Source organism: Notolabrus celidotus, chromosome 20 (assembly GCF_009762535.1).
Source record: "Notolabrus celidotus isolate fNotCel1 chromosome 20, fNotCel1.pri, whole genome shotgun sequence".
Classification (NCBI taxonomy): Eukaryota; Metazoa; Chordata; class Actinopteri; order Labriformes; family Labridae; genus Notolabrus; species Notolabrus celidotus.
Window position 1 is genome coordinate 2,179,682 of NC_048291.1, and position 25,453 is coordinate 2,205,134.

Consider the following 25,453-nt stretch of genomic DNA (forward strand, 5'->3'; position numbering starts at 1 on the left):
GGCTGTTTCCGAAACGGCCTGCTACATACTACTTACTAATGTAGTAGGCAGTAGGTATGGCCTACTACATACTGCGTTTGAATTTAGTCTGTAGTATGACTGTTCTGTCCGATCTGTCATGCAGCATGCTGAGCCAGACTTCGCTGGATTTCCGGTTTCGGAAAGCGGAAGTAAACAACGGCGAAGCCGATAAATAAAATGCTTATTTAGCATCCATTTATGATTTAAAAAGTTAGGAAGTGGTTTATATGTAATTTGATAACTTTCACAGCACCCAAAAACAGATTTCCTCCAGTCAAAAAATGAGGAAAAAGAAAAAGCAGAACGAGCGCTGTGCATTATGGGAAACAGTACGCGAGGAAGACTGGTCCGATGCACACTGAGATATTTTCCCGAATCAGTAGACATCCGGGGAGTTTTGGCTTACTGCAGATTTTGCTCTTGTTCACATACTACTTACTACATACTGAATTTTGGACAGATCAGTACGTACTGCTAGTATAGTAGGCGATTTCGGAAACAGCCTGTCTGTCCAGTGCAGGTGCATTCAGGGACCGTCGTAAAAGTGCAGTACAGCCCTTATATTGTGTTCATGGCATTTTTATTTGAATCAAGAGAATCAAAATATCTTCATAGTGGTCACATCAGGAATGTTTCCTTTTTACTTTTGAGCAGGCTGAATCATTAAACTTCAGATATTACACAAAAGTGTTCAAATATTGACTATTTGAACACTTGGTATAACCCTGATACTGATATCTGATCCACTACATGAATTATTTTAAATTAGAGAAAATGTTTTTGCAAAAATCAAAGACTAAAATCTGACTACAACTAGACTAAAACTATAAAGAGCTGAAAAGACTAAAATGTGACTAAAACTAACAGGCATTTTGGTCTAAAGATTAAGACTAAATCTAAAATAGACGCCAAAATTAACACTAGGAGGAAGCCAGAGTGAAGCTTCTGTGGAACACACTGAGACTCACTATAAACAGATGAACGGGGCGCTACTCGAGGGGATGTAATGAACAAAAGAATGACAACAGATGATGATACACAGTGATTACTGACGGGTTCTGAGAGTCATATTCCTGGAGTGGAAGCCGTTTCTTTGACCATCTAGACTACTGTAAGCAGTGTAAAGTACCCATGTGTGTGTGTGTGAGAGATGAGAGCTGTGGAGAGTCGACCTTTGACCTCACCGTGGTAGAGCAGCTTGAAGTGAACTCCATCCATCTTACTGTAAGAGGATGATGAAGGTGGGTCACTGGCCTGCATCACACAAAGCAGCTTCAGCACCAGAGGGAGTGAGTTCACTGCAGAACAGAGGGACACACACACACACACACACACACACACACACACACACACACACACACACACACACACACACACACACAGGCAGAGTATGACTGTAAACAGGAGTGAACAGAAAAGAGAGAAAAGGCTGTGAGAGAGGGTGGAGATAAAATTAATAAAGCAGCATAAAGAAGAAAGGAGAGAAAGTGTGTTTGTGTGAAAGAGAGGAATGAGGGACCGCTGCAGGGAAGAGACTTGATTGACATTTCACCTCCCTACGACCTCACGTCCCATAAATAGTTCCATGCAAAGTGAAGACAGAGGGCGTCATTCAACCTGACAAACTGAAGCACTAAAGAGTTTCTGAAAGCACGGTGACGACGATGAGCAGGATTAGAGTTCATGGTGTTGTTGTGAGAATACGGAGTGAAGACTGGGAAGAGAGCTGTGTCACTGCCGCTCGATGTGACCTTCAAAAACAAACAAGACAGACATTCACAAGATGAATGTCTGAACCAGAGTTTTATCCACTGGAATCATTTTAGTTTGTAGGCTGAAAGTTCTTTTTTTAAAGGTTTGTTTGTTCATAAATCTTTTTTTAAATTAGCTAAAATAAATCTTTTGATATAGATTAAGAAAGAAAAAGTAATTATACTAATGAACTACCTAAGTAACATATATGTTTTAATGGGAGAAGTATGAAGATTATTATTGTGTTAAATCACAGAGGCCTGGGGGCGCTGGTGGCCTAGCAGTCTAAGAACCCCCACATATAGATGCTACAGTCCTCGTTGCAGGGGTCACCGGTTCGATTCCCAACTGGTCGAGCATTTCCTGCATGTCTTCCCCCACTCTCTACCCCCCCCATTTTCCTGTCTCTCTTCAGCTGTCCTATGGAATAAAGGCAAAAAGGCCAAAAAATATAACTTTAAATCCCAGAGGCTCAGTCTCCATGTCCTCACTCACACACTCAGACTTTGAGGCTTGTTCCCAGACTTTCTGAGCCCTTATGCACCCTTTGTGTAACAGGACCATAGACTGTATAAAATATAGACGTAGTATCCATGATGTCACCCATCTGTTCCTGAGAGCTGTTTTGAAGCCAATTGACGGCGGCAGCCATATTGGAAATGCAGAACTCAACCAGGCAGAGTGTGACGTAAAGGGGCGGAGTTTGAGCCTCCTAGCTAACAGCTATGTGTTCCCGTCTGGGAGTCAAGTCAGTCATGTCCTTATTTGGGCAAAAGCTTGTAATCTTAATATGTTCTGAACCGTCAGGTTAGAAATAAATTCACCCCCTCCGTTCAGTGTGTGCAGATAGAGAGATTAGCTTCATAGAGCCAAGCTGTTTTTTGTACCAGGCTGTAAACATGTTTATTAATGCTGCAAAGATCATCTTTTTCCCATTCATGTCTATGTGGTTTCCTGTGTTTCTGCAGCCAGCCTCTTGTGGATTCTCAATGAACTGCAGTTTGTAACACTTCTGCATGGGCTTCATAGTTTGAGACCGGAGGTTGCCTCTTAGTCGTATGTGAAAAAGAGTAAAATCTGCAGTCTGATAAACTCCCCGGATGTCGTTCTGATTCAGGACCATGTCTCAGTCTGCATCGGACCAGTCTCCCCCACATATACGGTTTCCCACAATGCTCGGTTTTCTTCTTTTTTTGACGGGGGAACTCAGTTTTTATGTGCTGTGAAAATTGTTAAATTCCATATAAACCACTTCTTAAGTTTTTAAATCACAAGTGATTCTAAAGAAGCAGTTTCTAACCTGAAATTCAGTGACGTCTGGCTCAGCGTACTGCAACACAGATCGAACAGAGCAGACATACTACAGACTAAATTCAAACGCAGTATGTAGTATGCAGAACCTACTGAATACTTCATTCATATGAAGTATATAGCAAGCCACAAAGAAGAAGCATGGAACCAACGTTGATGTTTCAAGCTTAAATCTATACGTCTTCTTGAAAAAAAAAAAGGTACATTGATAAATAGTCAATGAACTCTCATCCAGTCTGTGCAGTAAGATCCTGGCAGTGAGAATCCGGCAGTCGGTCCCTGAAGCGCCTCAGATTTAAGGAAAGTATAAATTGTACAATAGAAAATCCTGATGCCGCTAAGGTGAGCTACATGATGTCATGCAGGTTACACGTGAAGTCCCAAAGTGTTGTCCCGTTCCTCGTTATAGCATCTCGAGCCTTGCAGCCTCCTGCACTCAATCACTGTCCGGGTGACGTCGGTGAAGTCCTGAAGGGCTCAGGGCTCAGGGTTAGAGAGGAAATTGGGATTCAGCCTGAGTCTCGTTTAGCTCCAGGTGAGGAGAGGTTAAGTCCACCTCAATCACAGTGGCATTGATTGAAAAGCTCCAACCTGATTGGCCCAGGAATAAGGTGCTTTAGTATTTAAGGTGTGGGGAAACAGCAGTGTGGTTGTCACTGCTGCAGGCTGTCATCCATCTATCCACCGTCCTATCCACTCTGAATAAAGGCATAAAAGCCCCTTATATACATCTTTAAATACAATTCCTGCAAGTAAAAGGTATTGCAATTATCTTTAATGGCAAGCCTAAATTTGGCTTTGCTACACTGGATACCCAAAATCGAATTCCTGATGAGTGTTTAGGTTGGAGGTTGAAAAGGGTTGCAAAGATGTGGTTTAACTGCAAGGACAGAATCACACAGATATCAAGAGGAGATGACTGAGATTCAGAAAAGTAAGCACATCACACTCTGAAATATATCTTAACAAGCACTGACAATAATCAGGGCTGAGGGTGAAAGAAAAACAGCAGGAGGAGGAGGAGAAGGAACAGAGCGTGACGAAGGAGACAATATAAGAGCAGACAGGAGCGCTGTAACAGGAAAGAGTCTGGAGATCAGGCGAACCAGTCTTCGACATACCTCTTTCAACTCCTGTAGTGCATTACATTAAAAGTCTCCCTCTAGGATGCAGCCGCATTAGGGGCTAATATAAAGTATATATTAATGCAAATTACAGCGGGCTGAACTGGAAACCGTGCACGGATTACCGTCTGTAATCCCCAAAGGGCCTGAGACGAGCAGAAAGCAGGCAAAGGCTAACCGCAGCAACAGTTCCTGAATCCCCTGCTGGCTCTCTGGTGTTGTGCCCTTCAGCTGTGCTCATTAACCTGGTCAAGGATGCAGACTGAATAACACCATCTGGTAAACACCTACAGCACCAGATATGTAGAGCATGAAACGTCCAAGACTCAGCCTTTAGAAACGGAAGCTTCAAGATGTTTCTTATCTGCACGAGAAAACATGGAACTAAAAGTCAAAGAGGTCTGAAATGAGGAAAACCAGTTTACAACTCAAAGTAATCTCAGCGTTCTCTACAGATCTGTCATCGTTTTTAAAAAGACTTCTTTTAACTGTTTGATTTTACACATTTAGTCCTGAGGCTACCGTTTATTCATCTCCAGTTACCTGCAGGAATAAACATCAAAATTCATTAAATATGAACCTAATGTGATGACAGGACTGCGCTTTCTATTCTGTATCAGAAGAAACTGTTATTAACTTCCCTTTATTACCCTGCTGTGATAAATACTCGATTCTGATTGGTTTAAAACCCCAAAACAAAGGTGTGTGATTCTCAACAACAAGAGCAGCTCCAGAAACGACCTGATCACACACGTCATATCAAACCAGTCAAGTACGTTTCCCCTCTGCCTGTTGACACTGTGGTAAAAATGGAAAGGAATGGAACGGAGCAGATCAAAGCAGAATAGAACAGAATGGAACAGATCAAAGCAGAATAGAACAGAATGGAACACATCAAAGCATAGTAGAACAGAATGGAACGGAGCAGATCAAAGCAGAATAGAACAGAATGGAACACATGAAAGTAGAACAGAACAGAATGGAACAGATCAAAGCAGAATAGAATGTAATGGAACACATCAAAGCATAGTAGAACAGAATGGAACGGAGCAGATCAAAGCAGAATAGAACAGAATGGAACACATCAAAGCAGAATAGAACAGAATGGAACACATCAAAGCAGAATAGAACAGAATGGAACACATCAAAGCAGAATAGAACAGAATGGAACAGATCAAAGCAGAATAGAACAGAATGGAACACATCAAAGCAGAATAGAACAGAATGGAACACATCAAAGTAGAATAGAACAGAATGGAAAAAATCAAAGCAGAACAGAACAGAATGGAACACATCAAAGCAGAATAGAACAGAATGGAACACATCAAAGCAGAATAGAACAGAATGGAACACATCAAAGCAGAATAGAACAGAATGGAACACATCAAAGCAGAATAGAACAGAATGGAACAGATCAAAGCAGAATAGAACAGAATGGAACACATCAAAGCAGAATAGAACAGAATGGAACACATCAAAGTAGAATAGAACAGAATGGAAAAAATCAAAGCAGAACAGAACAGAATGGAACACATCAAAGCAGAATAGAACAGAATGGAACACATCAAAGTAGAATAGAACAGAATGGAACACATCAAAGCAGAATAGAACAGAATGGAACACATCAAAGCAGAATAGAACAGAATGGAACACATCAAAGCAGAATAGAACAGATCAAAGCAGAATAGAACAGAATGGAACACATCAAAGCAGAATAGAACAGAATGGAACACATCAAAGTAGAATAGAACAGAATGGAACACATCAAAGTAGAATAGAACAGAATGGAACACATCAAAGCAGAACAGAACAGAATGGAACAGATCAAAGCTGAATAGAACAGAATGTTCCAATTGATCAAAGCCAAATAAAAACATAATACAACAAAGAAACACCCCCAACAACTTGATAACACGTCATATCAAATCCCTTCACATGTTATAGTCTGCCTCATTCCCCCTCTGCCTGTTGACAATGCGGTACAACCGTTAGCGTGGTCTCAAGCTGGTCTTGGTTGTGGGGAAATAATGACAGTTAGCGGGCACAGATGTGAGAGCAGCCTGAGGAGCTACTGGACCCCAACCAAGCCTGAGAGGGAGAAGAGGAGCAACATCCTGTCCCGTGATCCAGAGCTGGAGAGAGAATCTCTGAGCTGCTGATCACATTGCAAAACCGACACAAATCCAAGAGTTTCCCTCTCATTTGCATTTATAAGAATAAAAACTCTTTCAGACAGCGCCCTCGTGCACTCTCCTACTACTCTCTGTCAAAACAAATTACAATAAACTTCATTTGAAAGACTCATCTAGATAAACAAGTGCCTCACCTCTCACTGTGTGTATTAGGGATGCTGTGAGGATCCGTTTTAACAGGATAAATGGTTCTTCCCTCCAAACATTCATCAGAAGTGACAGAGTGTTCGCAGATGTTTTTCCATTTCAATCCAATTTAAACAAACCAATTTTACCGAGGGGCTTTGTGATTACCCTTCAGTTCAAACCCAGTCTGCCTGGTGGGACTTTGAAGAAGAGAGCACAACATGGCTCCAATACTAAAGATAACACTTATAAAAACTGTTTGTCCCAGCTGGCATCAAACATCTTCATCAGTAACGACACACTGCTGCCTCATCCTGCACAGAGCACCTTAAATTCTTGAACACCCCTTTAATATTTACCTTTAAGTATCTGGTGCTCTCCTTTAATGCAGCTCTATTGTCATCCTGTTTTCATTAAGTAGATGTTGAGTTTTAAATGTGCCACTTGTTTTAATCTGTGTCCCACTCAGCAAGGGTCGGGTTGCGCTGGCAGCAGACTAAGCATCTCTGCCCAGGTGTCCCTCTCCTCTGCAATGCTTTCCAGCTCCTCCTGGGGGATCCCAAGCTGTAGGTCAGGGTCATGTACTGCAGGATGTATAATTCCTCCAGCAAGCTCCGGGTCTGCCCTGAGGTCTCTTCAACCTATCTCTAAGGCTGATCCCCGACACCTTTTCACCTTTTGAAGGACACTCATTTCGCTGCGATCTCATTCTTTCAGTCACTACCTGAAGCTCATGCCCGTAGGTGAAGGTGAGAGAGAATCGACTGGTAAATCTAAAGCTTCTTCTTCAGACTAAGCTTGAACTTCTTCCCCTCAACAGTCTAGTATAACATCTGCAGCCCTGCTGATGCTGAACCAACCCACCTATCCATTTTACCCTCACTGTGAACAAGACTCCTTCACTTGGGGAAGCAATCCACCATTTTCCTTCCAGCAGAGACACCTCAACACCTTGGACTCAAAGGTGCTGAACCTCATCACAACCACTTCACACTCAGCTGCAAACCACCACAACGCCTGCTGGAGGTCCCAGACTGGAGGAACCAACAGATTCACATCATCTTCATAACATAGAGATGAAATACTGAGGTCCCTAAACCAGACATCTTCCACCTCAGAGGGACAGAAACAGTCTGAATCAGACACTTAAAGTCTGCTCCAGGATTATTGGAGTCCAGCTGAAGGACTTGAGCTCCCTCTGGAAGAAACATGTGGTCCAGAGAGCCAAAGGAATAATAGATCAGCCTGGCCCCATTCTCTCCTCTGACTTTTCTCTTATGGCCTCTGGGAGGCGCTATCATGCACCCCCAAGGAAAACAAACAGATACTCCTACTCTTCTATCCCTTCAGCTATCAGCCGGCTGAATGCTGAGAGGTAAACTGGAACTGATTTGTGGCTTATGCTCCAATTGGAGTCTCAGGTGTGTCTTACTTCTTAATGCATCTTTGACGTTGTATTTAATGCATTTATTGTATTTATTGCTGATCCTGCTGATCTGTTGGCACTGACATGTGAATGTGGTTTTCTATATGCTGCTGTGAATGTTTTGCATTTGTTTGTTTTTGTTCCCTAACTATTTAGATTGTTCCCTGGGCTTAAAGTTCAAAGAAAATCCTGAGCCTGAACCTTTTTCCGGGGAACAGAGGTGTAGTGGATACGACACATACGCTAGGCAATTTGGCAAACAACTCTCCAGCGCCATTTATTTTTAAGGCCCTTGTCAGTTCGGACGTCTTCCCCTGGCTTCATGAATTTCCTCTCCATCTTACGGATTTCGGCGAAACAAACAAACACCAGTTTGGACGTTGCGTTCAAGACCACTCGGAGATAATCTAGAACTCATAGCGTCCATGCTCCAGGTTGACGAAGTGTAAAAGTATATTTTTTACCCATCAGACACATTTTTTGTGGGTGACCCCGTGAGTACCGACCAAGCAGCAACCTCCGGTCTAAAAATATGAGTCCAATGTGGAAGTGTTAAAAACTGCAGTTCATGGAGGATCCACTTGAGGCTGGCTCTGGAAGTACAGGAAGTCACATACACATGAATGTTTACAGCCTGGTACAAAAGACGAGTGGAGTCTGGATAGCTCATTTCTGGATGTCCTCTCACTGTGAGGGGGGTGAATTTTTTTCTTGTGCGGCAATTTTGAAGATATTGAGATTACTAGTCTTCCAATGAGAGGCACAGCTGACTGTGGGAACACTGCAGCTGTTAGCTAGGAGGCTCAAACTGCCGCAGACGATTGGCCTCAAAACAGCTCTTCAGAAACAGATGGGTGACGTCACAGATACGTCCATATTTCATACAGTCTATGGTACCGACCTGTTGCAGGACTCTGCTTGACAATATCCTGCATCAACGTTTTTTTTTTATTTTTTTAAACGCAGTCAAACTCCACACGCCGGAGATCTGGCACGGTGCCGGAGTACTGTAAGCCCTGTGTTTCAATAAGGCAGGGTAAACTGTAAACTGAATTACCCTGACGATTAATAAAGTCGTCTGGACTGAACTGAATCTCCTCGGCCGGGCCTTGAGATCCTGTTGCTTGGGTTGCAGGACAGGAAGGTTGCTCCACTTGTTGAGATGTTTTTACCACAGTGTCAACAGGCAGAGGTGACATGTGCAGGACTTGTTTCAGCAGATTGAGTTGATGTGACGTGTGTGATCGAGCTGCCTCTCACAGTTTTGCTTTCAAGAATGAATCTGAGATGTGGTTTGAGCAGTCAGAATGAAATGTCTAACACAGCTGGGTGATAAAAACAAATCTGTGATACATGACTGTGAACTGGAGACCATCTGTACTGTGCTGATGTTATTTTGAACAGGAGCTGCATGCATCGCCGCAGAGGCAGATTCAGAAGCGCTCAAAGTGAGGAAGTTAATGAGGAATTAGTGAGTTTTCCTCTGTTTGAATGTGTCCTCAGTGTCTGACTGAGCAGAGACGTTTAATGAAACTCTGCTTCGTCATTCTTGGGTAGAATAAGGACAGTGAAGTCCTTACAGGCTTTAACCAGCCAGCACAGCAGAGGCAAATTAGTTTTTAGACACCGCGCAGGGTTCACTGCCAAAAAACAAGAAATCAACTGAATTGGTTATGGCCCATAAGAAGTGCTATCAGTGTCACTTTAATTGTTATCAGCATCGAGCCTGTGCTTGTGTCTCTGTGAGGCTGAGTGATCGTGCATTCATCTGTAACGGGTGTTTGATTCTGAAGAGATGTGATCATCTCCAATAAAAGAGATAATATATAAAGAGAATTCAGTTAATAAGGAGCATAAATTAAAACGTGTGATCTTTTACTGCCTCATCTCTGAACTGCAGGTGCTTAAAGGTGACATTAGGAATTGAAGCTCTGTGATTTATCAACGCCTTTACAGTGAGCTGTCACAAGAAAGGTAAATAAGAAACACTGCAGTGAATCTCATCTCTTCTGTTTCAATAAACTTTCATCTACAGGCAAATTGCACCAAGCTCTAAACTCAGATATCTGCCTGTTTTTCTTATTCTGTCTTCCTCCTCTCTGAAGTCTTCAGGCCTGCAGGTGGATCTAATGATTGTCAATCAGGATCAGTGCTGAATGCTTTTGGTGTGAGGTCTGCAGAGTCTCATGCCTCTCAGAGATTTTGTGTTGTTGTGTTTTGATGATTCACTTCATCTTTTTTTAATGGTTTTAAGGTTGTTGTGTGTCAATCAATAATAAATCTGATGCTTCTGAGTGTTTTCAGGTTTGTTTTCTGCTGCTGTTAGGTCAGGTTGTGGGTTTCTGTTTGCACGTTAGGGTCGTCTAAAGGCCAAATTCCACCAGATCCGTGTCCGATCTGTCTCCGATACATCATGGCACCGGATCTGATAGGTTTCTATTCTAGTCAATGTGTTAACTTCCACTGGATCCGCTCCCTTGCGTTCCAGCTGCGTCTCTGATCAGATACCCAAGACTTCTATGTTCACCGGATGCCGGAGCACGACGCATCAATCTCAACAGAGCAGATGGAGCGGGACAGGAAGTCAGGTTTCACCAAAACAAAACCAAACATCCGGTTAATTTTCAGAATAAAACACTCTGTGTTATCACCAGATCGTATTTCACTTAACTACAACAACAAACCAAAGTCATGATGAGCGGAGCCAGGCCTGGAGTCAACAGGTCAGAGGTTTTCAGAGGACCAGAGAGACAACATGGATGAGGAGAGGAGGAGGAGGAGAATCCTTGATTCAGTGATTGTCATGGGAAAACCTGTTGCATGACTCCAGCTGTCCACCGGTCCTGCTCTGTGCTTCGTTCTGAAGATGCAACCGGTGGGTGTTGACCTGTGAGAGGGCATGGAGCTGGACCGCAGCCGATCTGAGAGGGACTGGACACGGATCTGGTGGAAGTCCCGTGTCAGGCCGGCATACGCTGTGGGGTTGCCTAATGTCGTGGTGAAAGCTTATAGTGTTAAGGCTGATTTAGACTTCTGCGTCGCCCCTACGCAGCAGGGGCTGACGCCAACATGAGCACCACATACTTGTGCAGTGTGGTCTCTCTGATAGTCCGGTCCCGCTACGATCTCTGTTTCCTTTTCCACAGAGATTCAGAGCGTGTTCTGTTAATCCACAGCTGATACATGTTGCTGTTTATCATACAGACATGATTACATGAAGAATAGAGAGGAGGAGATGAAACACATGTAAATGCAACTCTATAACCTTCCTCCTGTTGGTTTCTATCTCTTACCCTGCTCACTGTGTCCCTGCCCGAGCCTGTGTCTCATGTTCTCCAAGCTGAGCCTCTGTAAAGCCTGGAGCAGCACTGGCCTCAGATTTGTACACAAGTCAGCATCATATTCTCTTTGACTGTGCACAACAACTTCCAGCACTCCCAGGGCTCGCTCTGCCAGGAGGGCTTCTCGGGTGCAGACCATGTCCTGTCGTCACACAGAGAGAAACACAAGCTGAGGCTGAGTACATGAGAACACCTTTTTGTATTAGTCCTGAGTGTGAAAGACAAACTTGTTCTCAATGCAACAGAAATGATAGAGTTATATTCCAACAAAGGGAGCCAAACTGTGTCATTAATATTTCAAACTCATCAGTCAGACATTTCTTCATGAAGATCTAGCTAACTTTTTAATGCATGCTCACGATGGGGTCAGTTTTTCTCACCAGGAGGGTCAGTGTAACAGCCGGATGCTTCTCAACGAGAGTCAGGAGCTCCACGGTGTCTCTGTGCGTCACTGAATCATCTGCTGGGCTCTCTCTCTTCTCTCCATTCTCCTGTAAATGAACAAAGTGATGAAATCAAAACCACCTTTTCATCAATACTGAATAAGACTCCTGAGAAATCAAAGTGAATTTTAAAAAACACTCTCTGATGCGCCATATCTTTCAGAGTTACTCTGCTGGAGTGAGAGCAGTTAGTGAGACCTTTTGTTGAGATGCATGTGAGCTGTGTTTCATGGAATCAGTGGAAATATTATATACATATATATATATATATATATATATATATATTTTATTGATCATTTTCTTATTAGAAAACATTCAGGACATTCAGACATTAATAACTTTACAGACAAAAACAAACAAATTACAACAACATGGCAGTTCTGAAAAAGTAAACAGAAAGACAGCCCAGCAATAATGAAGTTAACCAATCAAAGCTTCACTTTAAGTGATGGGCTCTAACAGTGGCAGCAGATTAAGAGTTTTATAATGGGTATGACTTATCTCTAGATTTACTTTCAGCTTAGTGCGGTATCAAGCTTGTCTCTAATGTAGTCTACAAAAGATTTCCATGTTCTCTCAAACTTATCAGAGGAATTATGGATTGTGAATCGCAGTTTTTCTAGTTTTAGGTGTTTCATCACATCCCTCAGAGTCCAGCTCGGGGAGTGAGAGGATCTCCACTGGAGCAGGGTCAGCCTCCGAGCTAACAAAGTTACACATTTTGTTATTCTGAGATGAGTTCCTGTCAGGTTCTTATTTTTATCTCACACTATCCCTAAGATAGCGATCAGAGGATCAGGTTGGACTACCTGATTAAAAACATCAGACGGTGTTTGGAAGATGGAGCTCAGATAAGCAGACAGATTTGGACAATGCCAGAATGAATGTGCTGAGGAGGCAGGCGAGAGCTTGCATCCATCACAAGTTGAGTCTACACCTGGAAACATCTTAGAGAGCTTGACCTTTGAGAAATGCAGGCGATGCTATTTTACCTTAATATTAACTTATTTATTCTATTCTAATTTTTCTCTCTTCTCTTTCTATTTTTTATTTTCTATCTTAAAGGTGACATATCACGCTTTTTTCATCAACATATATTGGTCTAAGAGGTCCCCAAAACATGTCTTTAAAGTTTATGCTCAAAAAAACACTTTGAAATCAGATTTTGGTCTGCCTGAAAAGCCCTCTTTTTCAGTCCTCCTCAGAACACTCTGTTTTCTCTCTGACCACGCCCCCTCAGGAAGTGGATGTGCCTCGGCTGTCCAGCACGTTGATCTAATGTTTACATGTTGGCTGAATATACACGGCTGCTCACAGACCCGCGTTACTTCAACCCTCTGAATCTGATCCAGAATCTGATCCTGACAGAGAGGCGCCTGCAGCAGGACCTTTCTGAACCATTGGTCACAGATTTAGTGTTTCTTGTTGTTTTATTTGTCAGTATGTCGACGTGTGTCTTGGTACACAGCTACGAACTATGTGGCTATGCTAACTAGCGCTAGCACTTATCCATGATAAATAAAAATCATCCACTAGATCTTCAAATCTGCAGACGTGGGGAGTCAAACCGACCTTTGTGTTTATTAAGACAGCCTACAACTAGCATGCCTCCCTCCTAAGCTCCTTGTTAGCACACATTTGTGCAGGGAATGAAAAACGGAGGAGGGGTTGAGTTGTATTTTATACAGTCTATGGGCTGAACAAGCTCCGAGCTCTGACTCCGTGACAGACCGGATATTGTTGTTACGTAACAAAAACACGGAAGTCTGAAACGGCTCGTTTCACACACATTTACAGAAAGGTGGAGAAATCAGAACAGGGACAGAATGGATTTTTTGAATGGGTTTGTAGACAGGGACACATATTTCAGGTAGAGAACCATTAAAAAGTCAATTTTGCATGATATGTCACCTTTAAAGGCCCTGTGAGGAGTTTTGAACTGGATGAGAAACAGTCTGAAAATGATACTGATCCCTCTTTATGACCTTCAATAGCAAACAAGACCATCAGCAGCAACACTGACACCTTCTCTGTTGTCATTTTTAATGCCTGAAATTGCCCTGAGGGGGTAGGTGCCAGACCAGATGATGGACATCTTGCTTCAGAACAACCTTTATTTTAATGTTTCATGGAAAATAATCACATTGCCTGATAAAGTTGGCTGTTAAAAGACAACAGGACGAGGTTTTTGCTGAAAACACTACTTTTGCATGTACAGGACAAGAGATAAGGGGTATCACTTTGTCCACAAGGGGGCGCCAGAATCAATACAAAACAAAAGTTCCTCACAGCAGCTTTAAATGATTATTTTAACCATTTAGTTTTTATTTTTCTATTTTATTTTCATCATTATTAATTGTTTCTCGTCTTTCTATTTATGTATTTTCTATTTTAAATTATTTTTATAAATGTTTTTTCATTAATTTAATCACTTATCTATTTATTTTAGTTTTTAGGTCATTCTGCATTTATGTTTGGGAATTGCAGGCCTTGTATATTGTACATACATGTAATTGTATAGTATGTACTCGTGTACAATCTGTATACAAACTCCTTGCACTATTTCATGGTCGATATCAAGTGTCTTAATTAATAAGACTCTCTTCTATTATTTATTTTACTCCCTGATATGTCATTTATTTTTTATGTTTCCTTTAAAAGAAAAACATCACTTGTCTGAATTGTTTAAGTTGATCCTCTGTACATATCATGTAAAAACTCAAATAAACAGAACACTTGAAGAAAAAGAAAAAGGAGAAATATTAGCAAAGAGTGTCTTTGTGTTAGTTTTGCAGCAGTTTGATGCCGATGCAGGAAGCAAAATGTTCTTGTTAACTCTCTTCTAATCAGAAAAAATGTCTTTTTCCAAATAGACCTAGAAAAACAGAATTATTCATCGATACGTACATGTGAGTCTGGCAGCGTTTTCCTCTGCTGTGCGTCTGAGTGCTCCACTTTCCTGGTCAACCAAAGCTCCAGGACCAGGGATCCAAATTTCTCTGCAAGCTCCGGGTAGCGACAGATGAAGTGGAGGAGTGCAGGGTGGTGGATGTAGAGGGAGGAGAAGCTTTGGCAGGAGGAGAGCGCCTTGCTAATGCAGTTTAAAGGGGCCTGGAGCAGGAAGGGTAAGGAACATTAGTTAGTTTGAGATGAACACACAAGTTAAAGAAATCTGCAGTTCAGTAAACTTGAATACCAACATATGAAGCTGCGTTAAAGTGCAACTTGTTTGTTAGTGTTTGTGTTGTTTATCCACAAGCTGGGACACTGCAAACCAAATTGCCCTCTGGGATTAATAAAGTTCTCTGAATCTGAATCTGAATCTGAACTTAATCCATGTGTTGGAAAGTTTGTATTCAATGTGTGTGAATTAATACACCACAGTAACTCCTGGACGTCTTTTTACAAAGTTTAATTTTACTTAAGTGTCAAAAACAGAGAAGTGGCAGAGTGTGATCGCGAACAGAAACATGTATAAGGAAAAGGAGGGATTGTTGAATTCGGTGGTTGGGTTCAACTTGGGAATCTGGTTTAAAGGTGACATATCATGCAAAATTGACTTTTTAATGGTTCTCTCCCTGAAATATGTGTCCCTGTCTACAAACCCCCCGAGAATGAAAAAAATCCATTCTGCCCCTGTTCTGATTTCTCCACCTTTCTGTAAATGTGTGCTGAAACCAGCCGTTTCAGACTTCCGTGTTTTTGTTACGTAACAACAATATCCGGTCTGTAACAGGAAGTCAGAGCTCGGAGCTTGTTCAGCCCATAGACTGTATAAAATACAACTCAACCCCTCCTCCGTTTTTCATTACCTGCACACATGTGTGCTAACAAGGAGCTTAGGAGGGAGGCATGCTAGTTGTAGGCTGTCTTAATAAACACAAAGGTCGGTTTTACTCCCCACGTCTGCAGATTTGAAGATCTAGTGGATGATTTTTATTTGTCATGGATAAGTGCTAGCGCTAATTAGCATAGCCACATAGCTACATGTTCATAGCTGTAGCTGTAGCTGTAGCTGTAGCTGTGTACCAAGACACACGTCGACATACTGACAAATAAAACAACAAGAAACACTAAATCTGTGACCAATCCTTCATAAAAGGTCCTGCTGCCTTTCTGGCAGAGGTCGGTTTTACTCCCCACGTCTGCAGATTTGAAGATCTAGTGGATGATTTTTATTTATCATGGATAAGTGCTAGCGCTAGTTAGCATAGCCACATAGCTACATGTTCGTAGCTGTGTACCAAGACACACGTCGACATACTGATAAATAAAACAACAAGAAACACTAAATCTGTGACCAATGGTTCAGAAAGGTCCTGCTACAGGCGCCTCTCCGTCCGGATCAGATTCAGAGGGTTGAAGTAACGCGATCTCTGAGCAGCCGTGTATATTCAGCCAACATGTAAACATTAGATCAACGTGCTGGAGAGCCGAGGCACATCCACTTCCTGAGGGGGCGTGGTCAGAGGGAAAACAGAGTGTTCTGAGGAGGGCTGAAGAAGAGGACTTTTCAAGCAGACCAAAATCTGATTTCAAAGTGTTTTTTTGAGCATAAACTTTAAAGACATGTTTTGGGGACCTCTTAGACCAATATATATTGATGAAAAAAGCGTGATATGTCCCCTTTAAAGTAGTCAAGAAATATGAAGTGGAGAATGAAGCAAATTTTTTGAGTTGGATGGCCTATGACTCTAATTTCAAACCAGGGACTCTCAACCAAAGATTTAACCAGTGGGCAAATAGAGGCATAACAATAATCAGCACATTGATTGAAAGAGGAGAAATCAAAAGTTTCTAAAACTAATATGACTTTGAAAACAAAGATTTCTACATGTACCGACAAATCAGAGATTATTTTAACAAGGAGATAAGGCCTGATCCCCCACGTGAATTTAACGGATTGATTGTAACATTGTGTAATGCATACAGAGGTACAGTTAAGAGAGTAATTTCGGTGTTGTATCTTCATCATCTACATGCTCCCCCTTGGTCACATCATACGCAGCCATGGCCTCCATTTCCACTGTTATGCCGACGACATCCAGCTTTACATTTCAACCACATCCATCACCGCTGGATGTGCAAACAAAGGGAAACATTTAGAGTTTTTGTTATTTATAGGTTATTATGTTAATATTTTACAGGTCCGGCCCACTTGAGATCAAATTGGGCTGAATGTGGCCCCTGAACTGAAATGAGTTTGACACCCCTGCTCTAGAATGTGGAGGGAATACGGGTGGAGAAATATAATAGGTGAGATTTTTCATCACACCGGAACTTAAAGGAAAATTCTCACCTGTCCCACAGCCTTGCTGGAGACGGTGTGGTGAGCAGGATGTCGATCACACTCATGTTTTTTGGCAACGTGTGAAAATGACTGAATACTGGGGTGAAGTGTGGAAAGGAATGACAGATATTTTAGGTTATGAACTTCCTAAGATGTGTGAAGTGCTGTATCTGGGAGATTTAACACAGGAACATGTACAAAGCAAAGACATGTACCTGGTTGGAATACTACTACTAGTATCAAAGAAAGCTGTAACAAGACAGTGGTGTACGGAGGAGCTGACACCAAAGTGTGTTTACTTTGATGTAACCTCTTCAAGAAAAGCAAATAAAATATAAGTAAAAACAGAGAAGTGTTGCTGCAGGAAGTCCTGCAGGTTAATATGAATCTAAACACCAGTTTTGTCAATAAAGAGGAAGAAAGTGTTTCTTTATCTGAATATGACAGGCCTCAAACTTTTGACTATAAATGCTGCTATCAAACAAAGTTATGCATAAATGTGAAAAATATAACCTGCAAGTTGCACTCTATAATCACACCAAGCACTCAGTCTTAATGAGATCTACAGTCATGGCCAAAAGTTTTGAGAATGACACAAATATTACATTTTCACAAAGTCTGCTGCTTCAGGGTTTTTAGGTGTTTTTGTCAGATGTTTCTATGATATAATGAAATACAATTAGAAGCATTTCATAAGTATCAAAAGCTTTTATTGAGAATTACACAGAATTCATGCAATAAGTCAATATTTGCAGTGTTGACCCTTCTTTTTCAAGACCTCTGCAATTCTCCCTGGCATGCTGTCAATCAACTTCTGGACCAAATCCTGACTGATGGCAGTCCATTCTTGCATAATCAATGCTTGGAGTTTGTCAGAATATGTGGGTTTTTGATTGTCCACCCGCCTCTTGAGGATTGATCACAAGTTCTCAATGGGATTAGGATCTGGGAGTTTCCTGGCCAAGGGCCCAAAATCTTAATGTTTTGTTCCCGAGCCATTTTGTTATGACTTTTGCTTTATGGCAAGGTGCTCCATCATGCTGGAAAAGGCATTCTTCATCACCAAACTGCCCTTGGATGGTTGGGAGAAGTTGCTCTCGGAGGACATTCTGGTACCATTCTTTATTCATGGCTGTGTTTTTAGGCAAGATTGTGAGAGAGCCCACTCCTTTGACCGAAAAGCAACCCCACACATGAATGGTCTCAGGATGCTTCACTGTTGGCAAGAGACAGGACTGATGGTAGCGCTCACCTCGTCTTCTCCGAACAAGCCTTCCTCCAGATGCCCCAAACAATCGGAAAGGGGATTCATCAGAGAAAATGACTTTACCCCAGTCCTCAGCAGTCCAGTCCCTGTACCTTCTGCAGAATATCAGTCTGTCCCAGATGTTTTTACTGGAGAGAAGTGGCTTCTTTGCTGCCCTCCTTGACACCAGGCCTTCCTCCAAAAGTCTTGGCCTCACTGTGCGTGCAGATGCACTCACACCTGCCTGCTGCCATTCCTGAGCAAGCTCTGCACTGGTGGTGGCCCGATCCCGCAGCTGTAACACCTTCAGGAGACGGTCCTGGCGCTTGCTGGACTTTCTTGGGCGCCCTGGAGCCTGTTTGGCAACAATTGAACCTCTCTCCTTGAAGTTCTTGATAATTGGATAGACGGTTGACTGAGGTGCAATCTTACTCGCTGCTATAAACTTCCCTGTTAGGCCCTTTTTGTGCAATGCAATGATGGCTGCACGTGTTTCCTTGCAGGTAACCATGGCTAACAGATGAGGAACAATGGTGTCATGCACCATCTTCCTTTTAAAGTGTCCAGTCACTCAATCATGACAGATTGATCGCCAGCCTTGTCCTCATCAACACCCACACCTGTGTTAATGTGTGTGACACCTGTGTGTCATTGAAATTATGTTAGCTGGTCCTTTTGTGGCAGGGCTGAAATGCAGTGGAAATGTGTTTTTGGTGGTAAAGTTCATTTTCAAGGCAAAGAGGGACTTTGCAATTAATTGCAGTTGAGTTGATCACTCCTCATAACATTCTGGAGTATATGCAAATTGCCATTATAAAAACTGAAACAGCAGACTTTGTGAAAATTAATAGTTGTGTCATTCTCAAAACTTTTGGCCATGACTGTACTCCTTGATTGTCTTCCTAGTAATCACAAACTGTTCTCTGTGTCCGTCGTACTCAAAGAGAAACTGTGGTGTAACGTTTTCTGACAGGTGAGTAATTTGAAACTATCTGTTCTGAGTGGCTCCAGAAAAAAAATCATGAGCTATAATTAATATTCTTTGCTGCTGAATCAACTACAGCAGAATATGGATTTTTCCCATCAGGAGATGAATATGAGCTGTCAAAGCTTGCTTCTGTGAAAGCGTGGCCTCCACATTAATGGCTGGCATATTTAACGGCTCAGAATGCTTGTTCCAGTACATGCTGTGCTCTCTCTCTCTCTCTCTGAGCACAGATATCCCATTCAACAGCTGCATTGAGGAGAGCTCCAGATAACTTAATGTTGCATTGCTTTGAGGTTGAGTAAACACATTTCACTGATTATTGTTTGACATTGCCGAGCGCTGCTGTTAGATAACTCACTGAACTGAGACTTTAAAGAACACTCAGAACTGAGGCTGACTTCTTCCTCTGATGCAAAACGTGTTTACGCAATCAAGGAAATTAAAATAATGAAGAATAAAATGTCAAACTGAAAAATAAAACCAACAAATGGGACAAGGAGGAGCAAAAAACTATCCAACTGGAAACTGATCAGCTGTAACATTATGACCACTGACAGGTGCGGTGAACGAAGAGGACCACACTGTGATGGTTAGACGGCTGAGTCAGAGCGTCTCCTAAGTGCAGCTCTTGTGGGGGGTTCCTGGTCTGCAGGGTGTCCATGCTGACCCCTGACCTCCTCTGCTCCTACATGGACCTGAGAGCGTCATACCTGGACCACAGAGCGATGGAAGAAGGAGGTCTCACCACTATCATCTCTCTCTCTCTTTATCTCCCTCTATCCCTCTCTCCAACACGGTCTCTTTTTCCTTTTACTCCTTCTTTCCTGCTGTCTTTCTTTCTTTCTTTCATTTTTCCTTTCATTCCTTCTTTCTTTCTTGTATTCCTTCTTTCCTTCTTTCTTTCTTTCTTCACTTCTCTCTTTTCTTCTTTCTCTCTTTGTTCTTTCCATATTGATTCATCCTTTATGTCTCCTTTGCTTATCCCGTCCTTTCCTTCTGTCATTCCTTCACCATTTATTCTCCTCTTTTTCTTTCTTCTGGTCTCCCTCTCTTCTCTCTTTTCTTAGACCTTTCTGGAGTCCCTGAGCTCCCTTGTCTCGTAGGTTCCTCTGGATCTCTGCTGCTGTGGACGTGGTCCAGACTCCAGCTGCTACAACTACTACTATCCGTCTCCCCACTATCATCTCTCTCTCTCTTCATCTCCCTCTATCCCTCTCTCCAACACGGTCTCAGCAGATGTGTGTCTAACATGAGTCTGGTCCTGCTGGAGGTTTCTGCCTGTTAAAGGAAGTTTGTCCTTGCCACTGTAACTTGCTAAATGCTGCAAAGTGCTCTGCTCATGGTGGATTAAGATGAGATCAGACTGAGTCCTGTCTGGAAGATGGGACTGGATCTGATCCGGTCTTGATGTTGAGTCTTTGTTAATAGAACATAGAGTACGGTCTAGACCGGCTCTGTTTGGAAAGAGTCTGAGGAGAACGTTTGTTGGGGATTTGGTGCTTTATAAATAAAGATTGATTGAGGTCTGGAGGAACACGATGAGTTCTAGGTGTTAACTCCAGATCGCATATGTGGGATAAGCTGGACCACTGAGTCTGTTCCATGGAGGCTCCCCCTTAACACCAAGACTTAAACAGGACTTCCACCAGATTCGTGTCCGGTCCATCTCCGATCCGCTGCAGTCGGTCTACACCCACCAGTTGTGTTTTTTGAACGCAGCACAGGGAGTTTCCCCGCGGTAATCACTGAATCAAGGATTCTCCTCCTCCTCCTCTCCTCATCCATGTTGTCTTTCTGGTCCTCTGAAAACCTCTGACCTGTTGACTCCAGGCCTGGCTCCGCTCATCATGACGGTTTGTTGTTGTAGTTAAGTGAAATACGATCTGGTGATAACACAGAGTGTTCTTCCACTGGATCTGCAGCCGGAACGCATCCAGTGGAAGTCAGCACATTGACTAGAATAGAGACCTCTCAGATCCGGTGCCGTGACGGATCAGAGACGGATCTGGTGGAATTTGGCCACTAAAGGATCTGCTGCTAACGTCACGCACACGTTCGGATGTCTAGAGGAGTCCAGATCTCATCAGGTCTCTCTTAAGTTTATATCACACACAGTGTTGGAGAAGTGATCCTAATGTTACAGCTGATCAGCATTAAAGCCAGTTCAGTTACCCTTTCCAGACTGGGGCTCTTGTCCTGCGTCACAGCCAGCAGGTAGAGGGCAGAGCGGAGCACGGGGAGCGGCACGGCACAGCTGCCCTGATCCTGCACAGTGTGCAGCAGCCACACCACGCAGGAGAACACTGTGTGGTCTGGAAGGAGCCTAGACAAGACAAAAAACACACACACATAATTAATAATGATGTTAACTCTCAGTCTTACAAGCACTCAGTGATGTAGCCGAATATTTACATTCCTGCGTATAAACACGGAGCTACACACGAGGCTGAATGTTAAACATGTTCAGTGTGCAGAAACAAAGTCCACCCAAAATACTCCTGTCTCCTGCTTCATGCAAAAAACTCCAGTTTAATGTATACACAGCAAGGACACACACACACATTCAAAGGTCCTCTCCCTGAGCACACACACCCCACACACACTCAGCCCTCCAACGCTATGTAAATCTCCGGCCACAGCTTCCATTAATCTTGATGAGACCACAGTGGCAGCGAGAAGCTTTCATCCCCTCCCCGGGGGGGGTCTGCATCGCTGAGGTTCCACGGAAGGACAGATTAAACTTTCCTAAGAAGCCGATGCATCTCTAAGGTCATAAAATATGTACTTAAGAACACCAGGAGTGAGCTGCAGCGGCGCCGTGGGAGCAGGTACAGACATTTAGGACCAGATGGTTTCTGGGTAATATTTTGCAAACACTTTAATGCTCTGAGATATTATCCAGGATTGTGATTGTTTTCTGTGTTACAGCTCAAATGTTGTCCTTTCTACTCTCAACACAAGGGCTGCTTTGCATAAAAGAGATGAAAGTCTCAGGTTATTACAAACTCCAGCGAAGTGAATTCAAACAAAGGTCCCTGTTCGGTCATTATCGCCACATTAATAATGCAACTTCCTCAAGGTTACTTTAAAGCCTCTTTCACACACTGACCAAATGTTCTGGCTGCTCCCACATGGGGGGAATATGTGAAGGCAAAGGGCTGACTTCCTTTCCAGTCCACCAATTCAATGATTGCAGGAAGTCAGGGTGAGAAAATGTGTGAACGCTGCAGGTCAAAGTCAGGAAACTTCACTCTGAGCGAGCTGCCGAGTAAAGTAAAGTTTCCTGCTCTATACTTCTTACTGCTCGCCTCAGATGTCGGTGTTATGTTTCCCACCGTGTGGTAAATTTTGACTATTCAACCAGTCTGAAAGTAAGAAAACAGCTATCCCAGATCCCAGAGTCTGCAGGTAAACAGTGTCTAAGGTTAGTGGAGCTAGCTCCACCTGCAGGTCAGCTTCCTCCTGCCTGTGCTGGTTCCTCATGTCTCTGGTGGAGTGGTTATATGTCAGTTTAACCAGACACAGCCTACTTACAACTTGACCTCCATTTACTAGATCAACATACTGACAAACCACGCCCACTACCTGATGACATCAACACCTGTGATTCTTTACATCCAGGTAGTAGAGCTGCAGAGCGTTATGGTAGCAGACGTTAACCAAAACTACAGGCTTGACACTCAAAAACCAAAGGGAGTATTTTGAAGTGCATGTGTGAGCAGCAAGTTCCTGGAAAAATCAGGGCCTGAAGGTGCATTTTGACCAAGAGTTCTGGGGTCTTTAAGCCCCCAGAACTACTTTACCCTGAACTAAAAGGTTCCTGGTCCCCCATTGTAGTCTGCGTTTCAACCGTGGGCTGAAGTCCCGGGTAGATTGTGTAAATCAGGCCAGTGACTTATGGAGAAAAAAAAAGTGAATGCACTACACCACCAGACCAGTAGAGGGCAGTAACACAAAGACAAATGCCATTCATCACAGATGACACCATAGAAGCAGACGGACAGGCAGGTATCACAACAGTTAGCCTGTTAGCATGAAGAGACTCAGCTGGTCTGTTTTAGATGGTGCTATATTTCATCACAGATGGATTCACTGAATCAACACGTGAGAGGAGATAAGCGCGAGTAGCAAAGACGTTTCAACACGGCTTTAAAATCCTTTTGAACTCAAAAAGCCGTGGCAGAGATCGACCGGTGTTTTGGTTTAAACAGCGACCCTGTTAACTGGAGACTCTCAGCCGGATGCATCCCTCATAAACGTCTTTAGACCATCATTAAATATCTGATGAGGATATTTTGAAATCTTAATAAAAACTAAACTAGTTTGCATTCCCAGGAACTCCCTCTGTGTTTCAACAGCTGTGTAAACTCCACAAACACTGACACGTTCAGCTGAAGGTCTCCAGTTTACAGGGTCACTTTTAAAACCGGAACACCGGGAGGAGAGACGCATTCACGGTGTGCTGAGAGAAGACTACTGTTACAAGCTGCTAAATCAAGAGAATCACAGCTTCTTCTTTTGAAAAGTACACACACATACAAAAAAGATAGAACAAATAAAAACTAATGAAAGAAAGAGAAAAAAAATGACTGTGAATGGTTTTTGGAAAAATTTGACAAAAAAAATGGACAAAAAAAAACTTGAAAAAAAAATTTTGACAAAAGAAAATCTGAAAAAGAAAATTGACCAAAAAACTTAGAAAATACATTTTGGAAAAAAAAATTTGGAAAAAAAAAATTTGGACATAATTTTTTTGGGGAAAAAAAATGGATTTTTTTTTTTTCAAATTAAAATTTTGAAGAAAAAAAAATTGAAAAAAAAATTTTGGAATTTTTTTTCTATTTTTGTTTTGGGCAAAAACAAAATGAAAAAAAAAACATTGGTTAAAAAGTTGACCCAGAGAATCACAGCTTCTTCTTTTGAAAAGTACACACACATACAAAAAAGATAGAACAAATAAAAACTAATGAAAGAAAGAGAAATCAAGAGAATCACAGATGTGTGTGATGTTATTGTGGACGGAGGGAGGAATAAAAACACTGCGGTTAATCTACCAATCAGACACGTTCAGCATTGCAGGCCCCGCCCCCTGAAAGTCCTGGGACCTTTGAAAAGTACTACCCCACTAGCAGGGGCTTTTTAGGGGGAGATTATCTACCCCTGAACTAAATTTAGACCCTGGGTCCACCGGTCCAAACGCACGTAGTTCCGGGGTAAAGTTCCTCCGGTTGAAAAACGCCTTGAATGTCCAGAAATGATGTAGAATTTATCTGGAGTTCATGCATGAAAGGGGCCACGAGCATCTCTGAGGTTTTAATATTTAAATCTTTTGGCTGCCTGAAATAATTCAAGGTTAATAAACCGACAAATCTGTGTTACAGAACGGTGTTGCAGCTTGTCGTCTCTCTTGGAATTCGAGGAGGACAGCGTTTAAAACTTGCTGATTCCCTTAACTCCTCAAACTCATCAGCCAGGATATTTCCGCCTCGCTCCGACACTCTTTGGATTGTAAATGGGTGCTGCTATGGGAAAACAAAGTCTGTGTATCCTCTGTTCTTACAAACCGCTCTGCAGCAGTGCCAGACACTGGAGCTTAGAGTTTATATCAGAAAAAGGCTTTTTCACTGACGCTGAAATATTTAATTATTTCAATCAGAGCTCAGAGGAAGAGAGTTTAACAGCGCTCAGTTTAAATCCAACAATAATGTGTCTGTTCAAGAAACATCTGCAAGAAACAAATTCACTATCTCCTCATGGAAACCTTTGAACATTTCACAGAGTGAGCCGAGCTTTCTGAATTCAGAGGAAAATAAATGATGTTTATTGCAGTGCAGAGGCTCCTCCTGCCAGTGTGTGCAGTGTTACCTGTCTCCTTGCTGCAGGGCGAGCTGCAGCAGTATCAGCAAACAGTACTGAGTGGCCCTCGGTCCTTTGTAGTCACACAGCTGGAGACCAGGGGCCTCTCGCAGCAGAGAGGGCCAGTCTGACAGACGATAACACAGAGAGGGAAGGTTGTACAGCAGGAGATTCTCCACCTCTTCAAAATCTGAGAAGAAGAAAAACCGGAGGGACATTCTTTATTTAAGCTGTAAATAATATCAAATAGCTGCAGAGAGAAAGAGAAGAGAGGAGATCAGTGAGGGATAATGTGAAGTGAACGGCTGGGTCTGTGAATCAGATCCTGACAGGGTGA

At 42.6% G+C, this 25,453-nt stretch overlaps 1 protein-coding gene across 3 annotated transcripts in view; it reads right to left on the minus strand.

The window, feature by feature from the left end:
* Window positions 1–25,453, minus strand: part of LOC117832823 (meiosis inhibitor protein 1-like) — a 72,314-nt gene that overhangs the window by 7,285 nt on the left and 39,576 nt on the right. For 2 of the 3 annotated variants that reach the window (XM_034712108.1, XM_034712109.1), the window contains exons 19-24: window positions 25,126–25,306; window positions 21,433–21,583; window positions 14,644–14,847; window positions 11,674–11,784; window positions 11,246–11,435; window positions 1,206–1,319 (exon numbers count right to left, since the gene is read on the minus strand). In XM_034712108.1, the coding sequence (XP_034567999.1) occupies window positions 1,206–1,319; window positions 11,246–11,435; window positions 11,674–11,784; window positions 14,644–14,847; window positions 21,433–21,583; window positions 25,126–25,306 (951 nt within the window). The remainder of the gene's footprint in view (window positions 1–1,205; window positions 1,320–11,245; window positions 11,436–11,673; window positions 11,785–14,643; window positions 14,848–21,432; window positions 21,584–25,125; window positions 25,307–25,453) is intronic. The other variant, XM_034712110.1, reaches the window with a different exon arrangement.